Source organism: Copidosoma floridanum, unplaced genomic scaffold, assembly GCF_036245765.1.
Source record: "Copidosoma floridanum isolate Cflo_tuat_1 unplaced genomic scaffold, Cflo_Japanese_pri ptg000019l, whole genome shotgun sequence".
Classification (NCBI taxonomy): Eukaryota; Metazoa; Arthropoda; class Insecta; order Hymenoptera; family Encyrtidae; genus Copidosoma; species Copidosoma floridanum.
Genome location: NW_028321896.1, coordinates 5,489,221 through 5,500,073, shown reverse-complemented (window position 1 = coordinate 5,500,073; position 10,853 = coordinate 5,489,221). Strand labels below are relative to the sequence as shown.

At 42.6% G+C, this 10,853-nt stretch overlaps 1 protein-coding gene and 2 pseudogenes across 1 annotated transcript in view; 1 reads left to right on the top strand and 2 right to left on the bottom strand.

Moving 5' to 3' along the window:
* Positions 1-2,617: 2,617 nt before the first annotated feature.
* On the bottom strand, positions 2,618-4,260 carry LOC106635775 (dietary and metabolic glutamate transporter pseudogene; annotated as a pseudogene).
* A 505-nt stretch (positions 4,261-4,765) lies between these two features.
* Positions 4,766-5,353, bottom strand: LOC106635776 (dietary and metabolic glutamate transporter pseudogene; annotated as a pseudogene).
* Positions 5,354-9,290: 3,937 nt separating this feature from the next.
* The window catches only part of LOC106635810 (Myosuppressin receptor 1), a 30,625-nt gene continuing 29,062 nt past the window's right edge, over positions 9,291-10,853 (top strand). The window contains exon 1 of the mRNA XM_089593140.1: positions 9,291-9,303. Coding sequence (XP_089449266.1) covers positions 9,291-9,303 — 13 coding nt within the window. The remainder of the gene's footprint in view (positions 9,304-10,853) is intronic.

Below are 10,853 nucleotides of genomic sequence, written 5' to 3'. Positions count from 1 at the left end.
GGAAGCGAGTGTACGTGCGCGTGGGCGAGGAATGAAATACGATTAGGACGACGCGTAAAAGCCGTAAACCGAGCAAGCCTTGCGTCGCAAATTTCGTTGCCGTATTTTCTTCATTTTTAAGCTGGAAGGTGTGGAGGATAGGATGTGGGTTTATTTAATTGTGGCTCGTTCAGCTTGGTGAAACCAAAAAAGTCAATACTGGAGTCACGTGTTTTGGGAATTCCCTTTACGCGTCATTTACCACACTGAGAGAAAAAAAATAATAAAAATTATAGATCAATTCCAGCAAAAATTACCATTCTGCACATATTATTATTGTTTTAACAGTTGAAATTATGGTTCGTAAAGCAAAACTTATGGTTACAACAGTAAAAATTTTTCATCTTCATTGTTAAAAATAATAACTTTTTCTTTTTTGCCAGCATGCATCAAATTTACTGTGCAAAAAAAGTAATTTTTGCTGGAAATTCTCTATAATTTTTATTTATTTTTTTTTCTCTCAGTGCATCGGATTGTGAAAATACGTTTATACGCGCATTTCTGCGTCCGCAATAAAGAAAATAACACTTTTAATCTTCATCTGTATCGTAATTGTTAAATCTGATTTTGCATACACACGCTGGAACAGTTGGGTCGGGAGGTGGGGGAGGATGCAATTAAACAAATGTATTTGCAATGGCAACAGGTAGTTTGAATAATTAAACGCTGCATCGACAATTAAATGATGACACGGAAATCCCGATAACAACGTTTTGACGATGAGAAATATTTGTACATATTCCGGAGATTTATTGGTTCAGCTGTGGGAAAAATATCGCGTGGTTAACAAACGTGTCGTAAATAAATTTTTTTTTTTTTTTTTTTTTTCTCGAAATACAATAAATTTCGCGTCAAGGAAAGTATAGGTACAACGTTCCGTGATAAACAATGATTTGAGCTTTACTTGTAATATTTTTGTCAAAGAAATTTTACGTGCAACCAAATAGCATCGGTATACAAATGATTATCGACATGTGCATTTTAATTTATTATCGACAGGTACGCGGGGCTGAACGAAAATCGAGATTGGCGCAACTGAAGTAAATAATATACATTTGTGTCAATTCACGGAAACACTGGGCGACACCGTTAGAAACAATGAAACAAATTATAACAACAAAGTATCCACTGAATTTTAATAATTGAAGTAACATCAAATCCTACAGCCAACGTCCTCCTCGTGATTATATAGTCAAGCAAAGTTCTCCCGACGACCAACAAATCCCATCGAGAAATCAATTTTTCACGATCAAACTACAGTCACGGTATAAACTTCCTCTCGTGTTGTCCGCAAAGAAGAAAAAGAAGCGCCCGTTTATTTCTTCAGACACGAAATAAGAGCATTTGCATTCGCATTAGCGAGCGCCTCTTGGCAAGCTCCCACGTTATCGTTTCTCTGTGGGTCAACGACAATTTTTTCGCTCCCCATTTATTATATTTTATTTTATTTTATTTTATTTCGCAAACGGCGCCATTGTATGAAATATTGTCCGTTCGAGTTCTGCCCTTGATGTGTAGCACGTGCAGCGTCGACGACACGAAACGGGGGCTTGTTTATGCGTTTAATTATTTTAAGTGCCGTTGCTTACTTTTCGCCAACTTTTCTCTCAAGCCGACTTAAAGGGGCAGGAGGAGGAAAAAGTTTTAAGAGGGCGGCGAAGCAATATTCGCGGGTAAGTGGGGCTCGAGCTTATCTTTGATCTCCCGGGCCAACTTTGGCGTCGCTCAATTTTATGACAACTACCATTTCATTAACAGGAAAAGTTGTACATTTTAAGCCAAGTGACATCTTCGGGACTTGACATTACGGTAATTGACACGGAATCGCGGACAATTGAAATCTCTGTAATTATTTCTGATTCACGGTCCAGTGAAACTTTGTCGAGCGGAAAATGTGTAATTTTCCCAAATGGAGGAAAAAAGCAAGGAAAAAAAGGATTTTTGTAGAGTTGAACGATTAACAAACCAAACCAAGAGTTTTATAAAACCGATCAGTATTTGCTACGTTGCAGGTTTCGAGACGCGCCTGGGAGGTGGTGGAGGAAGAAAACGAAATAACGAGTTACTTTGCAATCTCAGTTGGTGGCTTTTTACGAGCCTCGGAGCCACTGTTCGCCTACGTACGATCTCCAACTCCGTAAAGGGTGAAAAATTGTCTCTCTGGGTCAATTACTCACACGAGTTGCAGCCAAGTCGTGACGAACTTTTACTTCTACCTCTGTCTTTTTTCCCCCTCTCTCTCTCTCTCTCTCTCTCTCCTCGCTCTTTCACTCACTCGTACATTTCCAACAGCGAGCATACACACACACCGACAAAGTTGACTTTGCGCTACGATGCGGAGTTCCCTTGTTACAGCAGCTCACCAAGGGGATGGGAACTCATAAGCCACATTGACATCGATCACCTCGATTGACAAGCCGCCCGAGACAATCGAGTTATCGTTATGTCCTTGCACGCATTAAAAACACCACAAACGCAGTATCGCAATCAAATTTCCTTTTTACCATTTTTTTTTGTTTGTTTTTGTTTTAGTACAAATCGGCAGTTCATGTAAACCTAAGAAAACTAGTTTGTACAATCAAAGATATGGACTTATCGCTCCCCGTCGTTCGTTCATCCCCCGAGTTTTGCCGTCCTCCCGGCTCCTCAGCACCATCTCGAACTCGACCGGCTCTACGGCATCCCGATCGTTCCAGCTCTGCACTTTGCCACTGGCGTACCTCAAGTAAAAAACGTTGGTCAGCACGGTGACCGCAAACCCGATCCAAAAGACCAGCCTCCACTCGCCGATCGTCTGATTGGGAGTCAACACCCCGACGAGGTACGGCGACACTATGCCCCCAATACCCGCCACGGCGTTGGCTATGGACACCAAGGTGCTCGCGTAATTAGGACTGAGGTCGAGATTGTTGGTGACGATGCTCACGTAGCCGCAGCCCATCAGCGTCATGCCCACGATGAAGCTCGCCGAGACGAGGTTCGCGTCACACCCGGCGTACGAGGCACCCACGATGAACAAGGACGGGCCGATCGTGGCCACGACTCCGAAGGACTTTTTCACGCTCGTCACCGACATTGCTGTCCTCGCGAGGATACGGTCCATCAGCCAGCCGGTCAGCAGCGAGTTCAGCCAAATGCACAGGTACGGCAGGGCGGACACGTAGCCGTTCTTGTCGATGGGCAGTCCGATGACGTTTTTCATGAATTTATTCAAATCGGAAGAAAGCAAAAACAGGGCCCAATCGTAGCCCAGCAAAGCTATCGCGAAAGCCCAGAACTGCTTGGACCTGAGAATTTGACGATAGGGCGGTGGAGGCGGTTTCCTCGACACCTGGCCCCTCTGGCTCTCCTGCAAGTACTTCCTCTCGAGCTCGCCGACAAAGGGGTGCTCGTCCGAGTTGTTGTAGCAGAGGAGCAGCCAAAAGGGCAGCCATAACATACCGATGGCCCCGAAAACGTAGAACACGGCCGGCCAACTGTGACCCGAGTACTTGATGATCAGGGCGGGTCCGACGCTGCCAAAGACCGGTCCGAGGTTGAAGCCCGCGCATATGAAGGAACCGATCCTTGAGCGGTCCTGCGGCGTGGTCCAATGGGGCGTCATCGACGACACGGCCGGGAAAAGGGCACTGCTCGACGCGCCCATGACGAAACGAGCGATTATCAGGGCCGTCGTCCCTCCTTGGTCTATGATCCACGGCGTGAGAAAAGTCATCAGCGAAGGGACGAACACGGCCTGGGCCATGAAGTACTTGGCCCCGAAGCGCTCGATCAGGGGACCGTAGACTATTTGCATGGGCCCGTACACCCAGAAAATCGAGGACAAAATCACACCCTGCCAAAAAAAAAAAAAAACAAGTGAGTTCTCTTGAGTCACGCAAACAGAAGGATCATTGTGCCGTTTACCTGGGTGTACTCGGTCCAGTCGTAAAGCGAATCCGTCGAAGCGGGCACTCTGTCCAGGACGTGGCTCTCAGGTCGAAAGCACTTGTCGCGCGTGTGGTTGTCACTGGCTTCTCTTATCGGTACGACCATTTCCGTGATCGTTATGGGAAGAACCGAGCGCGTGGCGTTGCCGATCACCAGAGCTACAAAGGCCAACGACACGTACACCCATCTTTGCGGAATAACCGAACCTAAGGACAATCACTTTACATTATTCACCGTTGCCTATACGGTGGCACACTATATATACTTACACCAGTTTGGTGTCATTGCCATGGTATCGGGTACACGTGAAATCGCGAACTTTTTTTATCAGTCACACGAACATTCTACACGTTGGTTCACGAAAACTCGCGGATAACCCAATATCTAGTCGTTCAAGCAAGTCTGTGACGTTGGAGTTATGTTTCGCCCACTATCTCGGTGTGCTCTGAAATCGCAACGTCTGACGAGACTGTGCCTCATCGCTTGGCGTTACAACGAGGAAACTCCGTGGTCACGCAACTGTTTCATTATTTACCAAACTTATCCAAACACGAACGCAAGAGTGGAAAATACCATTCGGGCTTATCAATTAACGCATTTGATTGCACCTTCAACGAGGAATCGTGTAGAAAAAAAAAAAAAAAAAAAAAACAATTTCGCATCTTCGTGCACCGGGATTTCATTATTTTCATTCAACTTTATTTTATCTCATCATTATTTACACACGTTGATAGTGAGAGCTAAACTCTTCCTTTTTTTTTTTTCTTTTCCTTTCGAGATAAAACTGTTCTCGAGTTTAAAGTGAATCCAACCTCTCGATAGTCTTGACATTTCTCTTGAAATTCATATCGTTCCAGTACTGAATCTCTCCACTGCCGTAAGCGACGAAACAAGCACAAGTGACCATGGCCACGGCAAAGTTGATCCAAAAGACCGACCGCCACTCGGCAATCGTCTGATTGGTTGTCATCAAGCCTACAATGTACGGCGACACGACCCCGCAGAGGGTGGTCAGTCCGTTGGAAATCGAGAGCAAAGACCCGGAAAAATTGGGACTCAGATCTAGGTGGTTCACGCTAACGCTGACGTTACCAAAGCCCATGAGCGTCATGCCTATGACAAACGCCGCTACGACGAGGTGCTCGTTGCATCCCGCGTACGAGGCGCAAAGAATAAACATCACCGGTCCAAGAACTGCCATCGAACCCACGGCTTTTCTTATTCTCCCTACCGTCGTCATCCCCTTGGAGAGCGCTGAATTTACCAGCCACGATGACAGTACCGAGTTCAACCATATCAGGAAATACGAAGCTGCCGCCACGTAGCCGATTTTGTCGATGGCCAGTCCGAGGCTTTTCATGTACTTGGGCAGATCGTTGGCCATACCTTGTATGGAAAAAAAAGAACTCGATAAAATATGTTACTCTAGTCGTTACCTAGTTGTTGGTAGAAATATACCCAAGTACGTCCAATTGGTTCCCAAAAGTCCCATCGTGAAAGCCCAAAAAGGCATGGATTTGAGGATGTGCCGATAAGGAGCTGGTCGGGTCGTCTTGTTCAAGCCGTGCTTCGTACTATCTTGTAAAAACTTTTTTTCCTCGTCCGATATGAAGGGGTGCTCGTCCGGGTTGTTGTAACAGAGTAAAATCCAAAAGGGAAGCCAAATGACGCCCAGAGTGCCGAAACAGTAAAAAACAGCGCGCCATCCGTAACCGGAGTACTTAATAATCAGGGCGGGGATGATGGATCCCAGTATCGTACCGATTTCGTATCCAGCGCAAATAATGCCGAAACTCGTGCGTTCGGACGATGGTAGCCAGTGGGGTGACATCGAACCAATGGCTGGATAAATGGCACCACTGCTCAAACCGAAAAGGAAGCGCAAAGCTATCAGAGCCGTCGATCCTCTCCATTTGACGGCAAATGGAATTAAAGTGGTCAGGAGAGAGGGAAGGAAAATTGCTTGTCCCAAGAAAAACTTGCCACCAAAGCGTTGAATCAATGGCCCGTAGACGAAATGCATGGGTCCGTATGCCCAGAACACCGAGGACAATATTAAACCCTGTTCATGTTGGACACATAATAACTATATGAATATTATATTGGATGTAAGTATACTAATATGGAAAAAAATGGAGAGTTTTTTGAAAAATTGAAGGGTTTTGAATGACGCTAATAATAAATTTTAATCGAATTTTAAAATAAGATAAAAATATCGTTAGCTTGCCCACTTTGTGCCACTTTCTCCAAAGTTTGAAGACATTTTTAATTGGCAGTTATAACTTAAAGACAACTATTTTTTTTAAACCAAGGTTTTGCATGATGTGAAAATTTATTGATTTTTAATCGCATACGTCTCGAATCAAACTTTTTTACTTTTGTTTTCCGGAACAATTGTATACACAACATTGATAACACATGCCTAAACGATTATTAGCCAATACGCGCAGACTTACTTGCGTATAAGTATCCCAATCGTAAAGTGGTACTGTAGTATCCAACAAGGGGTTGGAATTGTTTGGACTTTTTTCTACCTCAAAGCATCTTTCGTGTGTTTGATTGACAACTTGTTTTTTTTGTATTACCATTTGGGTAATTGTTATGGTAAAGACACTTCGCAAAGAACTAAAAATAGCAAGAGTAATGAAACACATCCCGATAAATACCCATTTTTGTGAAATACTTGAGTCTAGGGATGAAAAAAAACAATTTATGCTTACTTAGGCAATAGTATTTTATACAAATTATTATTTAAAAGAAATTTGTTAATACTCACAAAAGCTTTCTCGTGTACACAGCATAATTTGTTTTTGGATGATTTCAAAAGATTATCCGTTGCCTTCGAAAATCTCCAACGAGAATAAAGCACTCGACAAAACCTTGACACTTCATCGCTCGGATTCAAGAAAATATAGCTGCGTTTGCTATTGTAATTTTATTTGTGGATAAACAGAAGCGTGACTTTATGCGACTTACACTGTTGATCCAACTTATCATGTGTCTGATGTATTATTGTTTTTGAACGAAATTCCTTAAAAGTAATCCTACACTCGACGGAGAGCGTTGAATCCACCCAAAAGACGCTCGTTTTCACATCAAATATAAAATCAAACTCTGTTTTTCGAAAAACCCATTATGCACCTCGTGGGACGGAAAAATATGTTTTTGAATAAATTTTTTCCCTATGTACGGAACATATTCGAAAAAGAGCAGGGGAAAAAAAGTCGACCGCAATCTTCGGCCTGTCTTGCAGTCGTTAAAAGCTCCGTGAAGCAATGCATGAAAAAAAAAAAAAAAAAAAAAAAAAAAAAAAAAAAAAAAAATACGCAACAGGATAATAGACCCACGACCTGGTTTTTCTCCCCTCTTATTTCGAGGCTTTGAATATATTACATGTAATAGTGAACCTTCGTCGAACGGTAATAAACAAATTTTTCCGCTCACCCTCGATTTTTTCGATTAAGATGTAATGAACAACAACACCCAACTCGACTGATGAGACGAAGCGTAAAAACGCGTTAAACGTGTTTTTTTGTTTGTTTATCCAAGTGTGCGCGGCCGACACCAGGTGCATTGAAAATTTGTCGAGAAGCCGCAAAATATTGATCATCCCTCTTGTTTCGTTAACCTTAGAGTTCGAGCATCTCAGGCAGTATTCCCTCCATATAGGCAACATCTTCGGCTTGCCTAAGGCAAAACATAAACACAAGGGCAAAAGCCGTGGCGGCGGTAACAGCTATACCATCACCACCACCAGCACTTGCCGTGTGTGTGTGTGTGTATAGGATTTCGTCATTGCGACCGCACGTATCTCGGGCATAACGCTGCCAAGAGTTCCATCGCTGCTGCAGTAGTTGCGTTTGCGGGGGTATACATACCCTCGTGGGATGGATGTGGGTTGATGGCAGTGAGCGGGGAGGTGGGGAAAAGAAAAAAAAAAAAAAAAAAAAATAACAGTAATAATAAATAAACAGCTGACATGAGTAGGCTCTCGGTTGGCCGTCAGGCAGCCCTCGCTGGTCTATACCACGTATTCTTTTTTCCCTTTATTTTCATGTCCCGTGGAAGATGGAAGAAAAAGAGGAAATACGAGAGCTCAATGTGCGAGGTGCTACGTATGGACGCTTTTTGCGTTGAGGTAAGCTTTTTTTTTTTTTTTCTTTTATGACACAGATACTATACGTAAGTAGGCTCGATGGACGTCAAAAAGTAGTCCAAAAAAATCTTACGACATCGAGTTTTGTGAGGCGTTGCATTTATAGTATCCGTGCAATGAATATCCCGACATTTAACCTTTTGTGTGTAATGTCTAGTACCAGTGAGAGAGAAGCAGAGGTACATGAACGACGTCGAAACTAACATCGTCCTCGTCTTGTCTGACAAATTGCTTTTTCGCTAGCTTTTCTTTTTTTTCCTCTTCTTTCCTACGAAGTAACGAAAGGAGGAGTAAAGAGCAGGTGTCATAGTAAAGAGTACGAAAAAAAACGTTACTACTCGAGAGAATAAATGCACCATCAGAAAAAAAAAGGGTAAGAGGAAAAATAAAAACAACACAAAAAGTAACCCATACGGAAATGTTTGATTGTTACCAACGAAACAAAAAAATGCTAAGCTCATGGTGATGCTCATTTTTTGCTCGTGAGGTCTTGTCGTCATTGAGCCCACTGGATCTTGAAAAATCCATGAAGATGTATATAGGATTTTTTTTTATTCATTAACATTGAAAATAATTTAATTTACTTTCAGTTATCATCAGTTCGTAAACAGTGTATTTTTTTTTTATAAATAAGCATAATTACCTCTATGATCCACAAAATAAATTAAAAGCGATGATTTACATGTATTTGGTGAAAACTCATACTATCATGAATAATGGTTTAATGCACTAAAATTAATGAACAAAGGGCCTAAATACGAGCCTAATATACTCAATACCTACGCTGTTAAATTTTTATAGATTTCGCAGCGAAATTAAATTAAACAAAAGAGATTTATGTCAATGAATTTGTAAAAAAAATTTGTAAAAAATAATAGTAACACGAAAAAAGTATAGTTAGTACAGAGTAGCTACAGCTGGACTTTGCTCAAGACTGACCATATTTGAATAAGCAAACATTTGGACGAGAAAGAAAGGGAGGTAAGAATAAATGAAAAGAAACAGTTCTAGAAACGCGCCACCAGTGCAGAAAAAGAAATTTGGATCAAAAAGACATGGGTCTCGGCAAAGAATCAGGAATCGGTAACGCTTGGACCGCGCTGCCGACGTTTAGTATTCAAGCTTGTCACCTATACGCACGAAAAGGCGGAAAACGCCCTTACACATGTACAACTCGTGTCCAGAGCCCCGGGATTCAAGCAGCTGGCTCTGCCCGACCCCTCCTGCCCCCCCCCACTTGTATGTAACGAAGGGGGCAAAAAATAACTTGTACACGTATAAGCGGAGGATTTTATTTTCGACATGACAAATGGAAGCGGCCCTCCGTCGGCCAGACAGTTTTACGATGAGAATCGCATCACGATGTTATCGGACTTTTCCTCTCCCTCCCTCTCTCTCCACGTCAGCCAAGTCTGGCAGCTATTTCGATTACCAGCATGTGTATTTTACTCCTGGTTGCCTTGTGTTTTTATTATTTTTTTCGGCCCACATTAGTTTGTTTTTATTTTTTTATAAGCCCCCGATGAAAACTAATCGAAGGGGGATTTTCCCCATTTGTACAGAAAACCCGTAATTATTTCGTGCCTAACCGATCGTTAAAACTCATTTGACAAGCTCCACTGTTTTTCACAACAAACGAAGCTCGTAATGAGAAACACTTTGTTAGCTGCGGCTGTGCAATGGATAATTCACGCGTTTGCTGCTGCAGCGGTGTTGAAACGATACGTCTGCAGTGTAGAGAGTAGCAACGTTTTTGAGCAACAAAATAAAAAAAAACGTGTTAACAAATGGGTGATTTATTGCACAATTGAACAAAGTACCTACACGACGTTTTCCGTGTCCACCCTTGTTCTAGTGAAGTTTAAATATTCAAGAGTGGGATGTGCCCCGTGGACATTCAAACTTTCGGACGTACACATGTACCTATTACCTACACATTTACACTCGGACGAGCTCCTGATGCCCACTACACTTGCGTTTAAAATCACTACAACCCTTGGTTTTTTTTGTTTTTTTTTTTTTGTTTTTTTTTTTTTAAATTAAAGCTCTGTTCAAGAAAAATTTGTAGTCGTTGATAAAAGGAGATGTGTAAAGACGCACTACAAAAAATTCACCCACGAGTATGTATTTTCGCGTTTCATCCAAAGGTTCTTCTCCATTTAAATCAATCGCAAGAGAAGTCGTACCACCAGCCGGCATTTAATTTAAGGAAATCATGTCCGTGTGGGGATGTATTTGTTTGCACCCTCAGGTTCGCTAATGAGATTGCGTGAACTAAATTCTATTGTCGCGGCACGTACATACATCATCAGGAGGAGTCGAAGCAGAGGCGAATATATAGTCTCGGAAAATTAAGACGCCTTAGCCCTGTGCCGCGGGAGTGCCCTATATTAAAGGGGAACGATTGGTTTGGGATTGATTGCACACCCACCCGATGGATTATAGTTTTGTTTTATTGAATTTTCCTTGTCAACCTCAATAAGAACCGATTCGATATCCATCAATCAAGTCTTACATCGATTCGTACAATCACGTCTCTGTATGTAGTGAATATACCCTGTCCCGGTAGTACCTATACAATACAAGTTGCAGCTAATTTGTAAGCCCACCGCCTCTGAATAATTCAAGGGACAAAACACGCTCGCTACGTTCCCTCTGACACCGTAGCGCTGCGGCGATCCGTTTCCTTCCCCTCGATCCCTCGAATCGCTCGATAAATATCCATCCA